Raw genomic sequence first — 25,553 nt, forward strand, 5'->3', positions numbered from 1 at the left:
AAACTAAATATATGGTAAATATCGCTGTTCTGTCAGTGCACGATAGCCCAAGCCCACTTCCCCTTTAACATATACAAATGATGAACAAGAAGTTCTTCAAAGTGTTAGCTCTTTCACATCAGGCCAGCTGTAGAGAGAGTCTTCTTCATCCTATTCCTCGTCATCTAAAAGTACCTCCTGCACCCAGAAACCAGCCCGTCTGAGTTGGGTTTAAACATCTTTGTTGTACTAAAAGTGACTGCTTTACAAACACCATATAGCCTATACATATTTATATATATAAACAGGGTTGACATCATTTGGCAGCTGGCGACAATCTGGACCACCGTGGCTTTTGTTCAAGTTTGACCAAAAAAATCCCTCCTTCTATTTTAGACGAGGACTGATGAAACACAGGATTTACACGTGCCAAGAAAAAGCGGATTTGGCTTTTTGAAACCCGAGCGGCCCCTGAGAAGGCAGCGGCGGAACAAAAGGATGTTTATTTAGAGAACGAAGCGGAGGAGGGTTTTGTTCAAACTTTGTTTTTTTTTTTTAATGTCGGAGCAAAAGACGACTCACAACAATTAAATGAAACCATTTTTTTTTGTTTTTTTTGTTTTTTTTGAAAGTACCACCTCTGCCACAGTCACTCGTCACGAACGACGGGGGTTCTACTAAAACACATGAGAGATAATCCCTGACATCAATGTAAATCACATACACTTTGTCCAAAAAACAAACAAACAAACAAACAAACAAACAAAAAAAACAGGGTTCAGGTACAGAATCACCAAGGAAGAAAAAAAAAAAGCACACAATACTACTGCAAATTCAAGCCACTATGGCAAAACAAAGAGAAAATATTTATTGAGGAGCTGGATGGCTCAAATTCTCTGTAATGCTGAGGAGGTCACCCTCAGGTCACCTTGCAGATTTAAAGGAGAGGACAAGAAAATTCCACCAGCACAGGTCATAAATACACAGAGAGAGATGGAAATAACATGAGAAAGTGTGCACTCTGTCCTGAATTGAGTCATAAGAGTCTGAGAGGAAAAAATAAAATAAAATAAAATGAGAGTCTTGGCCTCTCTGCAGAAATCCCAGCAGAAAGCTGACCTCGCTTGGTGATTTGTTACAGATTGATCGGCAGAGTGCAAGCGTCGACCGCATGGCTTTTTAGGTGTTTTCAGAAAAATATATTAACAAGTCGCTCTCTGGATGGTTGTGTTTTTTTCTTCTTTTTTTTTTGTCGTAAATGTCAGTAAACAAATCAACACTCTGCAGTTGAAATGCTGAAGGGATGGCGGATGATTGCACACACGTTGATGGATACAAAAACGTTCAGGCTGAAGGAGGAGAAGAAGAAGAAGAAGAAGAAGAAGAAGAAGAAGAAGAAGAAGAAGAAGAAGAAGAAGAAGAAGAAGAAGAAGAAGAAGAAGAAGAAGAAGAAGAAAAATAAGAAGAAGAAGAAGAAGAAGAAGAAGAAGAAGAAGAAACGCGGCGTAGCCCTTACGGGTCTCCCCCTCCCCAACCTCCCTTGCCTCCCATCAGGAGGGGGAGCCGACTCACACGGTCAGCTTGGTCTGGACTTTTTCAATGTGCTTTAGCGAGAGCCAGAGGGTCTCGGGATGGAGGGGCAGTCTGTCCTCGTTGTTTTCAACCACAGTGTTTGTTTCCCAGCTGGGCCTCGGCGCCCCGCCCTGGCTGACTCAGAGCGCCAGGAGCGTGGGTGAGTTGAGGGAGTCGGAGGATTGGTCGCCGCTGCTGCTGCTGCGCCGGTGGGCTTTGGAGCAGGACTCGGAAGAGGGTGAGGGGCTCTCGGGCTCCATCATGTTGGGATAGGTGAATATGAGGTTTTGGGCGTTTGGCGTGGCTGCTGGGGTGGACGCCACCACCACCGGCGTATTGAGGCTGTCTCCGTCCGGGCAGTACATCCCGCCGCTGATGCCGCCGCCTCCCAGGCAGATGGGCTTGATGACGGAGCGCTGGGGCTTGCCCACCTCCTCCTCTATGTCCTCGGGCTCCTGCTTCACCACCACCTGGTTCATCTGTGCACGCGGGTTCAGGCTGGGGCGCATGGTGAGCTGCAGCGGGTTGCACTGCTGCTGCTGCTGCTGCTGGTGGTGGCTGGACTGCTGATGGCGCTCGTCGACGGGCAGCTTGCACACGGGGTTGTGGGCGACCAGCATGAACTCTAGCTTGTCTTTCTCCTTCTGCAGGCTCTCGATCTCCTTCTGCAGGTCGGCCTTCTCCTCCTCCAGCTTCTCGGTCTCCTGTTCAGAGGAAGGACAACATCAGCTGGGATGTTAGGGCAGCGGCAAGAGCGCAACAGGTCTGAGAAACTATGGACAAACTTTGAAGGAAATACGAAATAAACGTCAGAAATAGATTTTTGGACAAACTGTTAACCTTTTAAATCCTTATGTGTTGAAAATCAAGTAATATCTCTTTACATCTTTATCATTATTACTAATATATGACATTATTATTATATTACAATATGCGAATATTACATTGTAATGATTTTAATAGTTATATGTATAAATATATGATAATATATTCAAATAACATAACTACATTGGGGCTTTTTATTGTGAAATTATTATTTTTCATTAAAAATTCCTAGTTGCAATTGTTTTCCATTGTAATATATTTTGTTCCTCTTCTGATCTATGTATTTGTTTTTTTTTCCCATTATTTGTTTGTTATAATGTCGTTTATCTTTTTATTTAGTGATGTACATATTTTTTAAAAAAAATTGCTCTTTATATTTCTACGTGAATATATTTTGGTTTACATTTTCAAAATATTCCACCAAAATGATTTATTGTCATTTTCCAGTTTCCATTCTATTTATTTACTTATTTTTTCCTATATTTTTCCTAAATTGATATTTATTTATCAAATGATCAATTTAAATAATTATATTTTATGAAAACATAATTATTTATTGTTAATCAGTACATTTACTTCTGATTCTTCTCTTTGGTTAATATTTTTAATTTTTCTATATTATTTATTCTATTACTATGTTCTGTTTTTATTTTTAAAATATATTTTATTTGTGTGTTTTTTTCTTACATTTATTGTTCTTTCATTCAGCCATTTATTTATTAAGATACTAAAAACAATTAGTATTTGTTTCATTCTTTTAATTTACATTTTTATCACAAGACCTTTTTTATTTTGGTGGTATTCAGTTGTTTGACTTATCTATTTTCTTATATTTTTCTAGTGTTGTGTTTCTTTTGGGAATTTTATAGACCTGTCATATTTGTTCTCCCTTTTTTTTTATTTCATTTTTATTTTTGTATCTTCTTTTGCTTTGTTTCACTCGCTTCTGCAACGTGCCGCAGTCGATTTCTAAGCAGAATTCCTGCGGCTGTTTCTGTCTGAATCTGACAGTGATCATACAGAAATGCCTGAGAGCGAAGGGAGTAACACGCAGCACACGGCAGACTGCCTTTTGTTCAGAGATTTGGAAACAAAACGATCATTAATCTGTACCAAGTCTATTAATTCGTTCAGCAGAGCCTCCAGAAGGTTTCTGTCATTTCCTAAAACACCAAAAGAGGGCAGTGTTCATCCGCTTCTGTTTCTGTTGATTTATTGTCAGGAGACCTCGGGACCAACGCCATGCAACCTGTAAGCCGAGTGTCTGAATTTGAGCGTCGCCTAATGACTGTGTGTCGCTTGTGTCTCTAGGGGATGCCATCTCCTCTGGCCATTGTACACAGACGTGTCAAATCAAAAGAAAAAGAGAGGAGGAAATTACTGCAGGACGTCAGACCGGCAGCGATAAAGCCGACATGCTGTCTGAGAACTTTGACTCATGGGCAAAGGTATCAGGAAGTCCTTCGTGAGGACTGACGCGAGTCTTCAAGTAAACATTGCGGCTTAATTTCACTGGAAAGTTTCTACTTTTGGATCAGTAAAAAAAAAAAAAAAGAGAGAAAAAAAAAGGAAAAAATCCAGTGTGATGGTCTTTTTGATTTTTGGTGTGCGACGTTTAAAATTTTGCCTACGGCCAGATCCACTACTCCAGGTTGTCTTCCTCTTTAATGGTCTGACAAGCTCAGCCTCTCTTTAATTCCACTAATTAGTCCATTTAGATGCCGTTACTGTCTGCCTACGAGACAGCCCAACCTCTGTCTGCAGCCGCCTGAGACAAAAAGCTTTTCAACGCCTGTCATTTCTTCAGTCAGAGCCAGCACTTAAAGAGTGAAACCAGTCCGGCGGGGTTGCAAAAGCAGGAGTGGAGTTCAGGCTCTCGCCAGAACGCCCGGATCGCACGTCTTCACAAATAAGCTGTGCACCGATCAGCTGGACGGTGATGCTCACCCCCTGCAGCATCTCCGTCAGCTCCCGCCTGCGGTTTCTACATTTGGCTGCGGCCAGCTTGTTCCTCTCCCGTCTCACCCTCCGCTTCTCCTCTTCCTCCGGGGTCAGCTGCGTGCAGAAGAGAAGAAGAAGACGCGTTAGACGAGCTGTTGGATCGATAGGCGGGGGTGACTGTGATGTAAAACTCTCAGACTAACACACCTGTTCCTCCCTCTTGCGCCGTCTGAGGTCGCCGGTGGAGCGGATGACCCCGGGCCGGGCCAGTGTGTTGTGCGGCAGCAGGCTCGGCCCGTTGGTCAGGTGATGTCCATACGGGTGGGAGCGGGAGTACGGGTTGGACATGGAGGTGATGACGGTCGGCTGCACCATCCACTGCAGGTCTTGGCTGGTTGTGATTGCATTGATTGTAGGGATGAAGGCACTGTTGGAGCCAGGCATGTCAACCCTGTACTTCTGGAAAAAAAAAAAAACAACAAACAAAAGAGAAGAGAGAAAAAAAGAGCGATGAACGGGTTGAAAAACAGTCACCATGTTCGGCCAAAACTCGTCTTCGCCTCTTAATCCTCTGAGCATCTCAGTGCATAAATTTGCTGGAAGCACCAACACCGGGTGTTGCATCCAACGCCTCCCACCATTATTAAATTCACACATCCCCCCCCACCCCCCTGTTTAAAGGCTTATAGTAATGATTCAATCCACGTCGACTGTAACCCCCAGAGTGGAACGGTGACACATGCAGTGAATCATGTGGGGAAGCCCAAAAGTGTCCGGCACATCTCATTGTTCTACAAAAAGCAGAATGAGACCAACGGTGATGAAACATCTGCTCTGTGGAACGGGTCGGTTTGCTGCCCATCTGGAAACTAAAGAAAGCATTAATTTGTGGAAAACTTTAAACCTAAAACAGGCACCAGTTTCCGTTGGTTTTTTCTTTTTTATATATATATCCACAGTTGCATCTCCAAGGGCATCCAGAGAGGGTAATGTCCACCCCAAACCAAACACTCCAAAGAATAGTTGTTTTTATGAACAGGAATTCAAGAAAGGAACGAGTCGTCTACTAGTTGAAAAGGTTTTCATTATTTGCTTATTTCTTTTTGACTTGTCATCGTCCTTTTAATATCCAACTTTTGAGCATCCTTCCAATATAGCATGGAACTGCAGCATACTAAAACCCACACTTTTTTTTTTTCTTTCTGTGATGGTTCATTACACGAAGACAGTAATTTTAATCCTTTTTCAGAGTTTTCTGAGTTCGACCCTGTTTCACAATAAAAAAAAAAATCCAACTGGAGAAGCAGCAGGGGTTTCGTAGAGTGTCTGCATTGGATAAACACTTTTCTGAGCAGATCGCTGCTCCTCCACAGATGGAGGACCTGTCAGCTGCGCGTAATTTACGCACGTCCCGGGCTCCCCGAGCCTTCCCCCCTCCACTTATTCCCGACTTTCCGTCGGATATCCCGGCAGTCTATTGGAACTTTGTTTATCACAATGACTCACTGTGTATGGGATTTGTCCAGCACGTGTGAACCGAGCTCAGTTCCAGTAAGAAAGGGGGAAGCGGCCAGCTCGAACAAGCCGGGAATTCTTATCCAGAAATACCGCACGGAGAAAGAAAAAAAAAAATCCTGTTAAGTAATAAAACAAGCATGGATGGATAAACTCGCTGCAGCAGAGGCACGGACATTCCTTGGAGTCGTTATACGAAATGCTAGAGGCGTGATAAAATATTCTATTGCTCCAATAAACAGAGAAACAGGAGGTCATGTAATGGAAAACTGGCAGTGAGTGATTACAGGCTGATAGATGCGGGCCAAAAGTCGTTTACTGTAAGGTTGCATGAGCCTGACGCCACTTTTCCACAGAAGTGCAGCAGACGTAAGACCGGGGTGTGGGGAAATAACATGCCTGGTCCTGGATTTATTTTTATATTTATATAGATATATATTCCGAAGCATTCAAGCACGCTGCAGTCTGAGTTAATATTCAGATCCCGTTGTCTTTGTTTTCTAAACGGCTCAATGGATGGCATTTCCTCAGTAAGGAAGCGTTATGCAGGCGTTTGATCGCTCTGTCCGTGCGAGCTGCTTCCCGCTGGAGGAAATGTGCCATGTGCGGCCGGAGAGCCCGTCGCGTCCAATCAGACGGTCCGGTACATAATAATAAAATATTTCCGCAATATTTGATGAGCCGCAATCACAATCAGCTGAAAAAAAGAGAAAAGAATAGAAAAGAAAAGAAAAGAAAAGAAAAGAAAAGAAAAGAAAAGAAAAGAAGCGCTGCTTCTGAAGAGCGTGTTTGCGTGAATTTCACCCGGCTCCACACATGCCTGTTGCATCCAGAACACGCTTTATCTCCGATCAGCTCAGTCTGTCGGTTCTTCGGGGTTAAAATGCATAATAAAAAAAAATGTATCTCAAACCAGCTAGACGACACAAAGAAAGCCACAGATTTACAGATAGACAGGACTGCATGTCAGCTACAAATCAGAGGCTTGAATCCATGGCAGTTTGAACTGAATAGCAATCGAATCGTGTGAAACGCTCTGTGCTAAATAATAAATGCTTTGTCTGCGTGCGTAAAATCCAGATTTTTCGCTGGTAAACGTGCGCGTCGGTCACATTTTCCAACATTTTAAAAACATATTCATTCGCTAATACGGCTATTTGTATTCTACAAACTCATAATGGGAGGGGGGGAAATGCATTCCTCGAGGTTTCTGCGCCTGCAGCTGGTCCGTGTGTCTCACCTGGTAGTTTGAGGTAGAGATCGGACTCCCGATCGTGCTGCTGCCGCTTGTGAAGGACTCTGGCTGGGCCGGAGAGGTGCTGCTGCCGCGGGACGAGGTGTCGTAGTTCCCGGAGTAGTCCTGGTACATGATCCGGGACAGAGGAAGATTTCAGGGGACTGTTAAAGCTCTGGAGCCTTTTTTTTTTCTTTCTTATTTCTCCTCCCCTCTCTCACACACACAATTCCCCCGCTGTAAAAAAAAAAAGGCACCAGCAAGAAAAAAAAAAAAAAAAATCCTCTTATTGGAGATGTTCAGGTATCCAAGAGCGAGTTATCAAAGTGCAGTTATGACACCTGATCTAAAACATCTTAAAGATATTTGCAGGTTGTGTCAGGTAGCCCTGTGAGAAAAGTATTTTCTATTGTGCTTTCAGGTAGACGAGGCTATCAGAGATCCTCTCAGGTGCGCAAACTTCAGCCTGAAGTCAACAGTCAGTGTGACTCAGGCAGGTTTCTTCTGAATATTTTCCGCCGCCTTGCCTACTTACTCTGCTCTGAGCTCTCTCTGTCGCTCACGGAACACCTCGAACTTTTTTTCTTTCTTTCCCTTTTCACCCCACTTCCTAGAGATGACTCACTTCAATGGCACTAAGAAGAAGCGCGACGGCTTTTCAACACCAACGAAACGTCCGACGTCACGGCGGGGCGTTGCAAACATCCAGCAGGGGGAGGGGTTCGCTCCTCTTGTCTTGTGGATCACAGCAAAGAGAGAGCAGAGCTCGTTTCTCCCCCGGTGGACACCAGAGACTAAAGATCCAAAACGTGGTTTACAGTTAAAGCGGGTTTTTTTTATTTTTTATATTATTTTATTTTTGGTATCGGCGGACGTCAGCGATCCGCTGTGGACTTCACCGGTTTTGTCTCACTTTCTTCGGCCCATTGACGCATGTTTCCTAAAATGGGCAGTTGCGTCAGCGAGAGCGTGTGGGTTTCCTTGGTAAAAAAGAAAGCGTCAGACACTGGAGGGATTCCCTCCCCTTCATCTGCAGCCCGCCGGACCCACAGCTCTGAGAAAGCGCTCCGGCCGCCGGGGGTCCGGTTTCGGTTACTAATCAGGGAAAACATTCAAACTGTGGGAAGTTTATAGAGGCACTCTGAGGTCCCAACAGTCTGGATGATCCGACACTGACAGGGGCGTCTCCAGAACGATTTGTGAGGGGCGAATCTTGGAGTCCATAAACATTAAATGCGATCATCTTGGATTGGTGTCGAGATATCTATGTTACAGTGTAAATACACCAAATATGTGCTTTATAAAGATTTTAAAAACTGATATTAGTTTGAATGTATGCTGTTTTACTCCACTCCAACTTGTAAAGTCATTGCTTGTTTCATATTTTCTATTTGTTAATCTTCTGAAGACTGTTTTGTGTGTGTGTGTGTGTGGGTGTGTACTGGTATAAACTGCATATAGAGGACCACTTTCACATCATTTACCAACAAAGGGAGGTCATTTGTGGAAACAAGGACATTTTCCTTGTTCTCACTTTTTTTTGCAGTTCTACTAGTTCTGCTAGTTAGGTTTAGAAGTGTGGAGTGAATTAAGTTTTTATTTAAGGGTACGGTTAGGAATAGACTAGTAATGGTTAGGTTTAGATAAAATGTCTGGGTTAGACATAAATGCACTTATTAAAATGAATGGATGTCAATGCAAAGTCCTCAGTTTGCATTCAAGTACGTGTGTGTGTGTGTGTGTGTGTGTGTGTGTGTGTGTGTGTGTGAAGGTAATACCAAGTTCAGCCAGTTGGAAAAACAAATGTTATTAAACACAGATAGATAGATCAGTAGAAAGACCAATAGAGTTTGAACCTTTCCAAAGAAATTAAACATTTACATTAAATATTGTAGGTTTATTTTTACCAGAGATAGAAGATCTGTACAAAATCCCCTCCAAATAAATGTTAAAATACTTTAACTAAGATTTCTAACTAGCTGATCCCCCTTCCAAACTATCCAAGCGCTCTGACCTGCACAGAGTGGTGGTGTACCCACAGGGCACAGAAATAAGATGTATCCCTTTAAGAGAGTACTCAGCTCATTATGTGTGAGAAAGGCACTTGTTACAGAATCAGCCTGTTTCATTCGAACCACTCCATTTCGTCACCTCAGGCAAGTCCAAAGACCTGTCAAAGGTTGCCAGGGATCCTTGTAAGACTAGACCATCATTATGAATCTTGGTGAGAGAAGAAAACACTTCTGGGGTGATATTTTTGAAGTAGAAGTAAAAGATAATGGTCACTCTTACTATGGAGTGCATGCAGAATCTCACCTCAAAGGTGATTCTGAGAAAGTCAAACTAGAATTAAATGGAAGAAGATTATTAATGATATGAAGGGAGCTGTGGCCACTGCCACAGGAAAACCATTGGTAAAGCTTCTCAGAACAATTGAGAAGGAAGAAGCAGGTTTAATTGGCTGTTACTGTTTCAAGAGCTTTCTTGCTTCACTTTGGGCTGGCTCCGACTGAACGTACAATTTTACAGTCACAATTGTGTTTTTTGCCCAATGTCTCTAAGTCCCATTGTGTGTAATTAGGAGAGAGCGGTCAGATTCAACACGGCAGCACTGATTAGGTCAGCACAACAAATGCTGGAGCTGAATCTCTGTGAAATGTGGGCTAATTGTAATTCGGACGCACCTCATGAACAAGGGCATAGCGCCCAGAATGTGACACGTTCCGCAATATAAAATGTCCTATTAAGTGTAATCCAATCTGCTACGGTTCCTATTTTAATCTGCATCACCACAGCTGGGTGTTCTGAGCTCCTAAAGCTCCTTCCAGCATGAATGTTTGCCAGAAACACTCGTCCTGGTGAATAAAAGTTTATTTACTTACTAATTTATTTTCAAACTAGTGGAGAGGGGGAGGGGTGGAGTGATGCTTGTGGCAAAGCTGACCAATGTTTAAATAATGGCCAGATTTTTATGTTTATTTTTTATTTTTGGTCCCTTTCTTACATGTACTGCTTGGTCATTGTTGAATTCAACACATCTGGTAACACAAAATGAAGTGAATTGACCGAAACAGTTCATTAGAACACTGACAAGTTGATTTATATCAATGCTTCAAATCATAAAGCTAATTTCATACTATTTGATAAATGTAATTTATTTTGTACATATGTACATTTAGCTTTGGTAATTATAATTTGTATTTGAAGAAAACTACTTCAAAATTCATCATCTCAGAAAGTTGGTGTGTTGCATAAGTCTAACAAATGATTTGATAACAAAATATGGCCAAAAGAATCACGAGAAAAAGACTGAAAATATCAGTTATTGTCCAGGAAATAATCTCACGTAATGTCATTTTCTCAGAAACTGAATCTTGGGCTTTTATAAGCTGCAACACAGAAATGCAACACAAACTGTTACCTGTTGGATCCATTTTAGTTACACATTTGTATTCAGAATCACTTAAATAGATGTACTTTTTCATCATATTGCAATTTACTGAGATGCCTCTGAACCTCTGCTCAGAGTCAAATGACTAACTGTTCATGTTCTGAAATGTTCATGTTGAAAACATGAACATTTCAGCTGTAACACTGCAGTCCTGCAACATGTGAACCCTTGGCAGACTCACTGGAAGTCTTTTTTTTTTTTTTTTGCTGCATTAGCTTTTGAGTTGCGCTGCCTGGATGTGCTGCTGTTCCCAGGAGCAGAAAGCGTGCAGATGTTTCATACATCTCTATTTGAGTGATATTAATTTATGATGAATGCTTAGCCTGTAATATGCCAGCGGCGCAGCTTTTTGAACGGGAGCAGTGTTGCTAAGCGACACAGTTTCTGCTAAATTGCTCGAGGGGAATCTAATCAGCCATAGTCCTATAATAATTAATGCCTTAAATATCATCTGAGCTGCTGCTGGCGGCAAAACACGGTCTGATGTGTTGACAGGTCCCGATAAGAGTCGAAATCTTTGGTTTAAGTGAACATAAAAAAGAAGCGAAAAGACATCAGACTCTAAAGGCCCTATCTAAGGGGTCACGGTCAGGTGAGAGTGAAGACGTGGGTCAGCGCGCGCGCATTGAGGTCAGCCGATGCGCAGTTTGCGCGCCACTGACGCGTCTATGTCCAGCCATCACACATCAGAAGGAATCAGGTGCGTAGAACATCTCCTCTAGGAACTATAACCAGCTGTAAGACTGCAGCACAAGAAGCTTACCTGGCCGCGCGACGGAGGCTCGTGACGCAAGATGGCTCGTGCCTAAAGCTCCCTTCAGGGTATCACGTGATAAATCTGAACCTGAAAAGTAAAGGCTAGTCTGTGTCTTAGAAGCTAAAAGGCAGTAAAATCGGGCCATAAGTAACGAAAAATAAAGTTTTAAGAAGTTTTGGTCTGGATTGACAAGATGGAGCCAATTCCTTGTAGCTTATCTGGATGTGAAGAAAATATCTAGGACTATTCTCTCCAGACGATTAAAGGCTCTCAAAGAAGGTCAGTTACAGTAGGAAAAAAAGAGCTATTGTACGATTATGCAGTTGAAAAGAGCAAATAGTTAGTTTTGCTATTTCAAATTCCAATGAAATGCATACAATTTTGTGGTTATAATGTAACAAAAAGCAAAACAGGTCAAGGTCAATACATTTCAAGGTGTTATGTCAGCAAGTCTTTTTTTTGTTGTTGTTTTAAAGAAAAATGTCTTTCATTTGTTCCAGGAGCTCATGTTTTTGTCTCATATGACATTTAAATTGATAAAAATCAGTTTTCTTCCACATTCTTTTCTAGTAGAAGCCAAATGCCTCACGGGAAGTGAGAGCAGCGGGTTCCTAGAAAACAAGAGTTGCTGCTGAATATTTAGTCCCATTTTCTTTACATTACAAACACTAATGTCACACTGATGCTCTGAAATAACGGCTATGCAGATTTTGACAATACATTGATTTGAATGCAGATGTAACTGAGATGAGCTTTCTGTGTTTGAGGAAGAATCCAAGCTGCTTCTGCAAAATTAGATGCATCCAGGATGGATTTCCGACCCCTGATTCTCTTTATTGCTAAACGTTATTGAAACAGGTGTTTACCTGAGATCAGTGTTTGAGTTTAGTTTTTGTTTTGTTTTTTGTTTTTTTTGCCCTTGCATTCTTTTGGTCGCTTTCGCCTGTAGCGTCATTCACCTGTCATGCAGTAAAACCTTAGCCTGGATAATACTCAGCGCGATCAGCATGGCTTATCTCTCGGCTCAGGTGCTGTCAGTGGGACATACGTAGGCACCAAAGTGCTGACTCAGACTGAGGAGACTGGGTTAAAGAGCAATCAGCATGACTGACAGCAGGGTTTATTATCGTGTGAGTGGCCTGTTTACACACTCACTGCGCCGTTTTGTTATGCAATGCCACAAAGAAACGGTGAAACGTGTCTGCAGCAAAAAGAGGGGTGAATCTAGAATCGAACAACAGATTTGGTTTTGTTTGTTTGTTTGCGTTAAACTCACATGTTCCATCTCATCTCAGTATTTTGTGCAGTTCTGACTTTAAAACAGAAATCCAATCACAGACCACCCGCTGTGCAGGAGCGTGGCTTTAAGAAGTGGCTGCTGTGAATTAAAGCAACCCTCCATCCGTGGTTTCATTTACCCGTTGCCTTGGTGACAGATGCAGTTCAGTCTACTTTAGCAAATCAAAAGGGATAATGTGAATGTCCATGACCTCCAGAGAGCACGACTGTAGAAAGAGGAATATGGATTTGTCGAATCTACTGCCCTGCAGTTTGGTCAGTCGCAGGAAAAAAAAAAAAAAAAAAAAAATTGGATCTTTGTGTACTGTAAGACTAATCAAGTTTTTCTAAATGTTGTACACTTCACCTACGATGTTGTTTGAGAACTTCCAGCTTTGATTGGATATTTACATTAGATATGCAAGTGCCCAGTAAAATGGAACAATCTGCTGTTTGTGGTATGCATATATTCAGAGCTATAGATTATGTAAGAGATTCCATTTCCATTAATATTAGTCAGGGTTAAAAGAAGGAGAAAGTCTTTCCTGTAGGGCTGAGATGTGTTGCGACCTGAAACCTGCCTACGCATCGCTCCATCTGGATGTAGAGATGACGCTCCCTTTACTGTAAACAAATGGTTAACTTCTTTTCATGAAACAAGTCATTGTCCCCTTTACCTGAATAATAAGAGCAGATCCGCAACCAGAAGGAGGATTTTTGGTTTTGCCTCTCCGCTGTCTGACTTCAGCTTTGTCTTCAAAGATTTAGTCTGTTATTTTAACCTACAGCCCTGTTTAATCAGGTGAACCACCTGCCCTGATGCCCAAAAGCTTCCAATCAGCACACTTGAGTGACTCTTGACAGTAATTTCAGCAGCTTTAAGGTATCAGTTCCTGATACAATGGAAGGAAGTGCGTCACAGCTCGAGACAAAGAAGAACGGAACACGACTCGGGGCACAAACAGCTCCGGGTAAGAAGGGGAAGTGTTGTTGAAGCATGTAGTGGAAGAAGTGAACGAATGGCAGGGTCTGAGAGAAGAAAGCGCATGAGTGGTCGGGGGACTTCAGCCACCTGCAGCTCGCAAACAAGCAGGACCCTGACGTTTCTTCCACCTTTACTGGGCGGCTTGTTTTTGACGGAGGAAAACAAATTTTCCCTCTCCACTTCCACCTCGATGCAAGAAACAGAAGAGAGGAAAGTGTTGGCTGCCTGACAAAAGTGGGCTTATTATTATGTTTTGGTCCTCCTGCGAGTTGTTTTCCTCGTCGCTGGCCCAAAACAGTCAAATCAAATAACACTGGAGTGGCGCTCGGTGAGAGCAGCAACAGTTCTCTCACAATGGGCCAGTTTATCTCCGTCTGTCAACAAGGTTGTCAGTAATTTATGAGCTCACGGGTCTGAGAGCAGACTCTGGGTTGCGCAGTCTGGAATGTTAATGGATTTTTTGTTGAGAAGTCCTGCTGTTGTTGACCTTAGCCAACAAATATACAGCTGAAAGCCAATTTGTACATACAGTGGATAAAATACTGCCTGATAACCTTTTTTCTCACTGCCTGACATTGAATCTGACCAAACTGTACCTTTTTCAGCTCAGCTTTAGATCATCAAAATTGCTTGTACCTGCAACAAGCCAAAATTTTGGAACAGCCAAGATGATGAACAATGTCATGACTTTCTAAGCTCCTGATAGTGAAATGAAGGCACACCTGTGGACACATCGTAAGGAAACGCCTCAAAAGCAATCCTTCCTTGTATGACATAATGGAAAACAAAACAAAACAAAAATCAGCCAAGATATCAGGAAGAGAATTGCAACCCGCCGATTGCAGTGCGAACTCCTACCACCATCGCCCATTTTAAAATTAAAAACACGGTTACAAAATGAGAAAAACAACTTAAGGGATATGAATACTTGTTTAACTCCATTGAACAGGATGGGAAATAAGAAGGAAGAGAGAAGGGGGAAGACATGCAGCAAATAGCTCGGGAATTGAACCCAGGACAAAATCGTCGATGACAACAGCCTCTGCACATGGCGCATGCACTATACCAACCAAGCCGCCCGGCACGCCAAACGTGAATAGTTTTGCTGGTTGCTGTACTTTTTGCTTCTCTAAAAACAGCTGTTTGTGATACAGCTGCGGCCCATTTTTGTAACTCACTACAATAAAGTATAGCCACTTACATCATAATTGTCATGCAATCTAAAATGGCTGTAATGATGATAGTGCTACTCCAGCTATTTTTCAGCTAAAACAACCTCAATCTCCTCAGATTTAGGTGCAGCTCCCTGTGCATCCTGCTGGTGTTTATTTATACAACACATAATTCAGAACATTCAGCACAATTATGAAGTGCTGTTGCTCTCAAGTCATGATTAAAATGCAAGACCAGCTTGCTGCCCCCATCTCCATCTGAGTCCTTCATACAGGACGCATTACGGTGAACACAACAGTCTATGTTTCGGTCTGATGCTTTACATCTGAAATGGTTCAACTGTGCAGCTGCTCAGTCTTTGTTTATGATGCTATTTTGTTGTCTGTGAAAATACTTCCCAGAAGTCTCCTGTTGAACTAAAACTGTGGGTGGTAAAGAGACTGTTTGCTTTGGATTTTCACCTGAGGATGACTTAGTTTCAGAGCTTTTGATCCATTCTGCTAACTGTCTGCACATTTCTTCCTAAAGCCAGGAAATACTTACAAATCACTTCCTCTGCCTCTGAAAATTGTCCCAGGAAGTGGTAGCAGTGTTTGGAAACCTTTCCTGATCTGGTGCTGCTTACAGGAAGATTACTTGTGGCACGTTTTTACATGCAATCGTGCATGTAGTTACGGAAACATAAAAAGATGTTGTGTGCGAGCTCTAAGTGCATTCGTGTCACTTCCTGACACTTCTCTTCACTGCAGAATAGTCTTCATTGTTTTAACTGTTGAGTTGAGTAATTGTTCTGGAAGACTGGTAGTTTCTTTAATGTGCTCTTAAATCCTCTCACTGCTCGTTCTTGGAAATGTGCTCTTCCAAAACCAGAAACACGCAGCAGATACTTAGTATTTCACTGTTGTTATGCTCCTCCATAACACACCTTTAAAAATCTGCTCATAAACACTAATTTTACTTAAAAAAAATAATTGGACTTGAATAAAAGTGTAAAGAGAATGAACAAAAACTACTTGATCTCTTCAGTGCAACTCTTCAAACATTTCTCTATCATGATATCCTGAACAATTTTAACCATTTTTAATTAGCGAGTCCATTAAATTTATAACTGTTGATATTTCCAGTCCTAATCTTTCTTTGGTGACTCTTCCTCATATGCTAGATAACTATTTTTGTCTTTTGCTACCTACGTAGTGTTTGAAGTTGACCAGGGTTTGGTTTCAGTTTGTTTATCCACCTGTTCTGCTGGTTCAAGGTCAGATTATGATCATGCTGGAAAACACAAGAACATGTGACTAGATTGTTGGAAGAAGTTGCTCTTGGAGGGAGTTTGCCCCTTCTCTCTCTTCATGGCAATGCTTTAAGGCAGAAACTGGTGGAAGCCAACATTGATGGGAAACAGCCACACACATGGATCATGTTTGAACCACTCTGGATGACTTTTACCATTTCTTCCTTTGCACATTTCTCCCCATTCATGAACATCCCGCAGATTTTCAGTCACAGTGTTGTCTTCTTGCTGCCCGTCTCATCCACAAGTCCATTGACCAAAAAAAAATCATTGCCTCACTGTGTTGCTAATGTTGAACAAGCTCTGTACTGGTGGCAACACATTTCTGCAGTCAGAATCTCACCCCAGAGCAGGAGCCTAACTGGGTGCTTTCTGGACTCGGTTCTTTCTGCAGCTGAACATCACTTGTTGAAGTTCTTTGTGATGCAGAAAACTATTATTTTAGCTGCAATTCTCACAGAAGACACTTCCTGCATCTGAGGCTTTTTGATAAAAAGCAATGGTGTCTGCAAACAGGTAACCAATGGTAACATAAGACAATAATGGTAATGAATACTCCTGCCCTTCCTTTATAACAACAGGGCTATTGAAACAGTAATTTCAGCTGGGCTTTCACCTGTACTAATGATACCGAAGACTAATTTGTGCAAAAATACAGTGACAATTGCTTTCCTATGTAGTTATTTTTAAAGATAACAAATCTCTTTAATTCTGCACAGTAATCGAAAATTAATGTGAGCGGGCAGCGGATGTTTTTCTTCAGCAGGGAAAAAGAAGCAGGTCCGAACGGACTGGGAGATCGACGGAGCTAAAACCAGAAATCATGGGAGAAAAGATGGAATCATCAAGGTTGGACCCAACTGCAAACCACTTTTCAGATTTTTATCTGTAAAATAATTTAAAACAATGTTTCGTTCCAACTTAAAATTATGCATTACTTTGTGTTGATGTGGGACAAAGTCCCAATGAAATACACTGAAGTTTGAGGCTGTAAAATGTCGGAACCTTGAAATGTTTAGTTGTTATTTAACAGTACCGTAAAACATGGTGAATATGAACTTGTATAAGTGAACTTTGCTCATGTTTAACCTCTTAAACAAACAGCAGTCCAGGAACTGCTGGACCAGGAACTACTGGACTGAAGTCTCAGTTTTTTGGGGTTTTTATTGTGCTTCTTAAATTCTCCATGATTTTCTGAATGTGTTTGAAAATGCGGCGCAACCCTAATGCATGATTGTTTTGACAATATGACATGAAAAAAATGAATCCGTCTCATCATCATCACCAACAGCGAACTAAACCGTATAATGTGAACCAAGCATTAACGTTTTCTTACTGTTTAAGGTGAAGCTCAATGATCAGACCAAACCTAGAAAAGGAGCACAGTGGCTGATCTTCTTTCGGGGGGAGAGGGTTCTTCCTCCTCCGGTGCGTCCATTCCTTCCAGCTCAATGGAGGCTTAATGTGAGTGTTGAAAAGTGGAAAATTTAATTAGGCTGCCAAAGGGGGTTTATGTCACTTGGCACGAGCTGTCTCCATCGCCCCCTCCTCCCCCCGTTATCACTCCCCCTCCTCGGCTCTCGCCCTTTGCTCTTCCTCGTCAGCTGCAGCAACCTTCTTGTTTGCACTTCTTCTTGTACTTTTAGCCGATCCTCCGGGACATGACCCACCAGGCCAAAGAGGCAGACGGAGGTCAACAGTTTAGTGCAGAACAGAGTGGGTGTGAACTGATGTGTGGATACACTGAAGCAGCAAGGTTGCTTCTCGTGACATAATTACTGCCAAACTGTCACCATTTAGGCGTAGATTGGTCCTTGGATCTGGCGTTGAACCTTGAAGCTAAACTAAGACGTGACAACGTTCTTCAAGACGCTGTCACGTGGTTGCAGCAGACTGTGGAGAAGTTTCACAAATACTCTCATGGTTTTGGATTATAAAGAAGCATTTTTGACTTAAATACCTTTTTTTGTGTCTATGTTTACATCAGGTGTGGCTGGATCAGCGTCCCAGGAGCAAATACCTGCTCTCAGGCCTGTTTTTGTCCCCACCCATAACGCACGCACACGCAAACACACACCAACTTTTGTCCGCACTACTACACACTTCTCTGTTCTGAACATTGTGTTAAATCCTTCAAGATTCTCAAACCTGCCTCCTTCAGAGATGCTAGTTGTCTGAGGATTGTGCTGCCGCTTATCAGAAAGTACCCGTGCTTCATTATAATAGAGTATTTCAATCCATCTGCTGCATAAACACATGGATATACATGGATGCCAAAATGGAGGGGATGACGACTTGCTCTGCTGTTTTTAGTTATAGAAGAGCACAGGCTGCACCTGTAACAATCTGATGGAAATTCATTCTGATTTAAAGTTTTAATTAAAAGTAGCCATGTTCAAAAAAAAAAAAAAAATAGTTGGATTCAAACAGAATGTTCCCAGTTAAATAATGTTTCTTTATTACATGCAGTTAAAACCAGATACTTGCACCATGTACCGAGGCACACGATCGTTTTTACAGTGTCTCACATTAAAATTAGACTAAAATCTTGAAGTTATTCTTTTTAAAACCAAAACTTAATTCAAACATTTTGCTATCCTTCCACTAGGTTCGCATAATGATTGACAAAATATTTCCTTTGCATGTCAACCAGTAAAACACTCACCGTTGGGACGGTGGACTTAGGCTTGCAAGCTTCTTTTATTCTTCAAATGTACCAATGGTCCATGTGGCCAAATTGTTCATCTTTACTGTAGTTTCATCGTGACACAGCTCTGAGTGTATTTGCAATCTGTGGCATTTTATTTTGCTTCACATGTAACGCTGTCTTCCTCTCTGGCTGACCTTGCAGCTCATATCTGTAGACTCATTTCACTGTGGATAATGACGCTCTCCATCCAGTCGTCTGCTTTTCTTCTTGGGCAGAAATCGCTTGAGAAAGGATATGACAAATGGGGTAATTTGTAGGCAAACACACAAAAAAATATATTTGAAAGAAAAAAGCCAACCATTATCAGCTGCCTAAGAGGTCAGTGCAACCTCTTGCCCACGTTTCGTCTCCAAGGTAACCAAAGGTTGTACTCACAGATAGTCTCCCTACATTACTACATAAGGTTTAAAACTGGAAGTGGCGACAGATAGATCCTTTCCTTTGTCATTTAGATGGAAGGATGGTCAGAAGGCAGCACTCCAGTACGTCCAGCTGGAATCGGAGGTGTTGCTATGGAGATAGTCATAAGACGAGACGGCAGTCTCTCACTTGCGGCTTTATGTGCTGCATAGTTGCAACTGTAAATAATCCATCCTGTTATACAAGGGATAAACATTAGAGGGACGAAGTGGTGGTTGTTTCCTGCAGGTCAGCTCAAAGCTGTGCTCTGTAAACGGCTCAGCTGCCCACCCTCCACCTTCAGGGACTCTGCATTTCATGCATCTTTTTTTATTTATTTTATTTTATGTTTTTGACTAACATGGCTGCCTTCCAGTCACCCTCTTTCTTAACAAACTGTCCATCAACCGCCATGCGCAATGGAGGTCATCTTTATCCTCTGAAGAAAATCTCCATTCTAGGAATTTCCTGAAGCTTGAGAACATGCAACACCATTCTTGGAATAGATGAAAACAAGGTTTTTGCATGATTGCCTGAATCCTATCTGCACTAACTCAGAAGATAATGCTGGGAACTTTGTTTGGAATCATCCCATCGAAACATGTAAAGATCACCCTCAGAAGTAAACAAGAATATTTCCACTTCAAATGGTAAAGGAGCAAAGCAAAGGGCAGTGCTGGAAAATTAAATAATAATAATAATAATAAAAAAACTAAATGTAAAGTCTGATGACGAAATATTTCTTCTTGGTGACACAATCTATCCGCTGAGTAAAGAGCAATAGCCCTCCAATAACTGAACTTGCTAACGACTCATTTTTGGATACTCACTTTGTGCAAATCAGCGATTCGTCACGTGGCGGCATCACATTTTGTCAGTCTCAAACTAAAAAAAAAAAAACAACTTTCCCTTAACTCGTCAGGAAACATCCTCATCCTTTCTGCACTCTCCCAACTTATGGGTATTTATTTTTCCAAGGGAGGAGGTGGCTGGGGAGGAGGAAGGGAAGCGGGGAGTCTTGTCACATTACATGTACCTGTCTGCGCGCGTCTTCACTTGCAGCTGTCATCCCACCTGACAGGTCTATCAGTGTCCACGGCTGATCGGAACGCGTCCCTCAGCCTGACAGGCTGAACCGACAGTGCCGAGATCCAGACTGACAGATCCCCAGGTAGGCGGGGGGGAGGTGGGGGCTGAGGAAGGGAGAGATGGGAGAAGGAGGCCACAGAGTAGGGGGAGTAAAATGGTAAATGGCCTGAATTTGTACGCCGCTTTTCCAAGTCCGAGGACTCCAAAGCACGATACGCCACGGAAAGTGATTCACCCATCCATACACACATCCACATGATGTACAGTACCACCAGAATGCATCTATAAACACCTTTACTTGTTCCACTATTTGTAACGTTAAAGACCTTTTTGGAAACAGACTTGAGATCTATAAATATCATCTATAAATAAATGACAAAGAAAAAACTGGTTCTTAGAAAAAGGTGCACTAAATGTTTTCACACCTTTGACGGAATTATCTTAAATCACCGTTTGTTGCTGTCAGTCTCAAGTCAAGTCTTGCTGACATTTTTACACGCTTGGAATATTTGTTTTGGGTATTTTCTTCTTTTGCACATCCTCAGATAAAGCTCTGTCAAACTGGGCAGAGCCAGGATCGTTTAGGTCTGTTCAGAGAACGTCACATGGAAACCAGATGCACCTGAGAAACATTTGTGTGATAAAAAAGGATGTGAATTCTCATGTATTATTTCATTTGCCTTTGTGCTCGATTTCGCTTAGATCTTCTTAAACAAAATAGTGCTCAAATTTGGATTCGCCATTACTCAAAATGTGGAACACGTCGATTGTTTCTGGCCCTGAAAATTAGAGCGTATAAATGCTTCAAGCTCATCAAAGATCTTAAACCTAATTTCACAAAATCATCTGCTTAGATGTGCATATCCAATCCAAATCTTCTAGCAAAGAAGTGTGTCTTGAGTAAGAGTCTGCAGAGGAAACACATTGTGCCGGTTTCCGTATTTTTCACTAAAATTGTCTTCTTCTGTGACACTTAAGCGAAGCCAAGCAGCTCGCTTGAGGAGCCATATTCCAGAGAAAATCAAACACCTGCGGGAAGTGCTTTAGTTAAGGTTTAAACCAAGTGTCAATGATCGCACCCACAGGGGGTGGAATAAAGAGAGTCCCCTCCCCAGTTTGAAGAAAATCTCTCTTTATCTTGTCAGGGGCCATCGAAAACAAGCTCCTTCCAGTAAAACGAGACAAAACGGGAAAACCTAAAAGCTCCTGGGCGAAGACTCATCTGATCAGCTTAGCTACGCTCTCCTGGCGTCTGGTGTATGAGGAGTAATTAGCAATTAACAAGCAGGGTTTAACTGGATCCAGTTATTAACCAAAGGTTTGAGCAGGGAGAGGTGTTTGACACGGGACTGCAGCATTTCCTCAAGTTTGGTAAAAATAAATAAATAAATAAAAAAGTAGAGTGAGGAAGGAGTAATTCTTTTTTTTCCTGAATTCCTAGATCAAACAGGCTGCAACAAAGGCCTCAAAATCCTCCCTCCACTCTCCCCCTCCTGCTCTCTTTCCAAAATTAGTTAAGCCTTTCAGCTCCATCATCCCCAACACGGCTTGCATCAACAACCCTACACTGCTCTCTGCAAATGCCGCACACGGCTCCTGAAATCCACCCTTCCCTTTTCGAAACATGCTGGAGATCAGGAGCGAGCCGCGAGAAACGGGGGAAACTTTCAGCGCGCTGCTCTGAATTTGGAGATGCAAGGCACTCAGCAGTCTGTCTTTTCTACGGGTGGAAACGTTGCAGAAAGGAAGAACGACGCTGGGGAAGAACGACAGATCGACAAGAGTCGGCGCGCAGTGACACGAGAGGGGAAGTAAACTCCATTTGGGCGCACGTCCACCTTCGCTGACACATTCGGGGCCTTTTGGACGTTTCTCGTCTCCCTCAGATTAGCTCACTCTCGCGGCCGTTTGTCATCTCGCAAGGGGGGATGATTCAGGATTTTCAGTCACTTTCACAGTCACTCATGTTGTATGTTTGTGTTTCTCAAAAGTTTCCCGTGACTCCGCTGACTTTCTGGGATGAAGTGGGAAGGGTGAAGCTGAGAGTTGCTGGGCTTTTGAGTGATCCTGTTTTGCACACTTGTCATTCCCTTAAGGCTGGCAGGTCCTTAGCGCCTGCGAGCGTCATGCTTAGGGGTTTGTCACCACTTAGCCAACCTAATGTAAATATTCATGCTTCCAGGACACCTTTTTCTGAACAAAGGTGAAACTCCTTAAGGAAAATATGACAACTGAATTTACGTTTGGGAGTCCAGTCAGTTTCATGCAAAAAAAAAAAAAAAAAATCCCACAGTCTCATCAGTTGGATCACCATGTGTCCGAAGATTCCCCACTAAAATTTCCAGTCTAATTATTCCATCTGACTGCAGCTGAAGACGGTCGGATTAGCGGATTTGGAGAATTAGCTGTGAGGGTTGGCAGACCTCTGAACTGTGATTCAGAGGGCTGAGAAATACATCTTCAAAAGGTACCTTCACAGGATCATTAACGCTGGATAAATCCACGTTAAGATGTCTAAAAGCGTGTTAAGGTGAGCCGCGTTTAGGTGCAGACGTGTCTTTAGGCGGGAGGCTAACTAGATGTGACTGCAACTCAGTTGAGGCCACTTTGGAGGGAATTGTTTGAGTTATTTAAAGGGCTTATGTCAGCTTGGGTCAACGTCAGCAACTGAAGGAAAACTTCAGGAGGGAATGCTTTCCCTAATTGACACTCTCGGGTTGGTGAACTTTACCTTCTGTGGTGTTGTAATCTCCATTTAAGCTCGTGAATCAGTGACTGCGCTTTTAAACACTCGGTTAAACTCTTAGCGGGAGAAAAAGGGAAAATAAATTAAAAAAATGAATAAAAATCAATCGTTACCTTTTTTTTTGAGCTCAGGGTCGTGACGCCTGGAGCCCGCTGTCATCTCCAACTATACTTTTCTTGAGCTTGTTAAATAAGCTGACCCCCACCGCCCCTCCTCCCTCCCCTCAAAATAAAAGCATCTTATCCTGCGGCTGACAGACGAGATGTTTCGAAAGCAGGTCGGGAAAGGTTAGAGCGACAAATGCGGAGTGGGGCATTGAAAAATATTCTTTGCTTTTTTTTTTTTTTTAAATTACTTTATTTAGAGAGTTGATGCTATTAAATGCCCCAGATACATTCAGCCTATAGTTCTCAATTAGACCTGACAGTTGCTGCTTTACAGACAATAAATATAGCGACGGGCTGCGCCTCTGGCCAGGAAGGACCCCGAATATTTAATGATGCAAACAAGTGAGCATGCACACACACACCCCCACACACACATTCTTACCTTCCTGTCTCCAGATTACAGGAACGCTGTCGTCCTGATGCAGGCAAACTGCTTTCTGAGGTTATAGATTTATTTATTTATTTATTTTTTTAAATACATTAGTTGGAAAAGTGTTTGCAAGAAAGGCGCATTATGATGAAACATCGCTTAGGTAATTTGTGCACATAACTCTTGTGTTACTGTGGCATTGTTTTTAACTCATTTGCATGAACTCCTTTTTCACTGCAGCTTTAACCAGAAGACATTCGCTAGCTATTTTTTTTTCAGCTGACGTACAGCATCTACTTGTTCAATGTTTATGTATTTTTTTATTTTTTTTGCACAGTAAACGAGCTCAGAATTACAGCCGGGTTTAAGCTTTACACCTTGGTGTTAGGTTACATTTCTGTTGGTGTGTTTTCAGTGTGAGCCACCATGTGGAAACTATTTCTATCCGCATGTCCTTTACAATCATGCATCAGTTTATTCCTCCTGGTAAATGCGGTGCTATTTGACAAATTAACCAGATAATAAATCATATTTTAATTGTGCATGCTACATTTCATGTCATTCTGATTTCTGATTGGCACACTTAATTCTCAGAACAGGAAATATGATCAAACCAAAATAACTCTAGGCAGCATCCTGCTGACATATATTTATGGGAGCCACAATACTACATTAGCTTCTAGCAGATGATGAGCAGGTTCTAAAAAAATACTTTACACACACACACATAGACACACAGACACACACACACACACACACACACACACGAATAAACAATAGCAGTCAGGAGAAAAGTACTTTACTGAAAGAAAATTTTGGAGTAACATTTTTGGAAATAACTCAGTATTGTCGACATGTCAGTAAAAGTCTTCACCGATCATTTAAGACAGGAAACATTCAAGTGAATAAGAAAAGCTTTAAAGTATTTTAACATCAGCAGCTGTGCACAACTTGACAACAATATGATGAAAGCGAGTAAACAAAGCTTGTTCTTTCAGCTCCTTTTAAAGCAAATTTGTGCACGGAGTTTCCGGACGTCATACATAAAACAATATTCATTGTAAGAAATAGCGCAACACAAGCTGTCAAGTTAATTTTCTGTCAGAGCTTCAAGAATGATGGCGTTTTTACTCTGCTGTCAACCCTTATGATGAATCTTCATGACGCCTAGAAAACAAAGTTCTACAAAAAAAAAAAAAGTGGCTTCTCCCATCAGCTTCAGTGAAAAATAAAAATGCAGGATTCAAAGTCTTTGCAAAAAAAAAAAAAAAAAAAAAGTACACCAGAGCACAAACAGTGACACACTCCAGCAAATGTCAAAGCGAGACGAGAGCTACAGTTTGCCATTGGCGAAGGCTCCCTCCTGGAACTGAGGGATGAAGCTCTTGAAGTAGGCTCTGAAAGAAAGATCAAGGTTGAAGTTTTAGGCTTGTTCTTTCAAATCACAATAAGTAGCACTTACAGTAGGACCTATACGCAGCAGGTGTTTCATACTTTGCCCTTTTGGCCATCTCGTTGCCATCCCAACGTGGGCTGTAGGGATACGACGTCTGCACCTGAGAATAGAGCTGACCGCTGTTGGTGAAGTGGTACACAGACTGGAAGGTGAGGGTGGGCTGATCCCTGGGGAAGTACAGCGGGAGATCCACTACAAGGTGCAGAGAAAAAAATAAATAAATAGATTAATCTTAGGGAAAATCTAGCTGAACACAATCATTCAGTTTGTGCTTGAGCCTCCTACCGTGAACTAGGAAGCAGAAGTCTTTCCACATGAGGAGTAGAGTGAGTTTAGTGAATCCCTCTGCGTCGTACTCCACCACCCCCCTGAAACACGCCACACTGTTTACATGGTTTTGTATTCATTATTGAGTTCTGATGCAGATGTGGAAAACCGACTCACATTCCGAAGTGGCTGAGAAAAGCAGCGATGTACTCCCTCCGTTTGTGGTAACCTTGTATGACATACTGTACCTGGACAGAACGAAGCAAAAGTATGAGCAGAAAAAACCCCCACAAGCACAGGCACTTCAACACGTAGGCTCCCACATTTTTAAAGACGAGGGAGGAAAAC

At 42.2% G+C, this 25,553-nt stretch overlaps 2 protein-coding genes across 3 annotated transcripts; both read right to left on the reverse strand.

Annotated features, from left to right (window-relative positions):
- Positions 1–1,657: 1,657 nt before the first annotated feature.
- On the reverse strand, positions 1,658–7,685 carry LOC103154123 (fos-related antigen 2-like). 2 transcript variants are annotated; one of them, XM_007575312.2, is made up of 5 exons: positions 7,602–7,683; positions 7,073–7,192; positions 4,525–4,776; positions 4,324–4,431; positions 1,658–2,255 (listed from the first exon to the last, which is right to left on the reverse strand). In XM_007575312.2, the coding sequence occupies exons 3-5, from the start codon at positions 4,759–4,761 to the stop codon at positions 1,692–1,694; spliced, it is 909 nt and encodes a 302-aa protein (XP_007575374.1). In that variant the 5' UTR covers positions 4,762–4,776; positions 7,073–7,192; positions 7,602–7,683; the 3' UTR covers positions 1,658–1,691. The 2 variants fall into 2 exon arrangements, with proteins under 2 accessions (XP_007575374.1, XP_016517792.1); XM_016662306.1 differs by having other exon boundaries at positions 7,073–7,685.
- Positions 7,686–24,264: 16,579 nt separating this feature from the next.
- Positions 24,265–25,552, reverse strand: LOC103155394 (BRCA1-A complex subunit BRE-like; the record flags this gene model as incomplete). Its single annotated transcript, XM_016663240.1, has 4 exons — positions 24,265–24,879; positions 24,977–25,130; positions 25,224–25,306; positions 25,383–25,552. Coding segments are annotated over 4 exons (471 nt in total), but the record flags the coding sequence as incomplete, so codon positions are not given.
- Between the last annotated feature and the right edge of the window lies 1 nt (position 25,553).

This window comes from Poecilia formosa, unplaced genomic scaffold (assembly GCF_000485575.1).
Source record: "Poecilia formosa unplaced genomic scaffold, Poecilia_formosa-5.1.2 Scaffold8, whole genome shotgun sequence".
In the NCBI taxonomy this organism is placed as follows: domain Eukaryota; kingdom Metazoa; phylum Chordata; class Actinopteri; order Cyprinodontiformes; family Poeciliidae; genus Poecilia; species Poecilia formosa.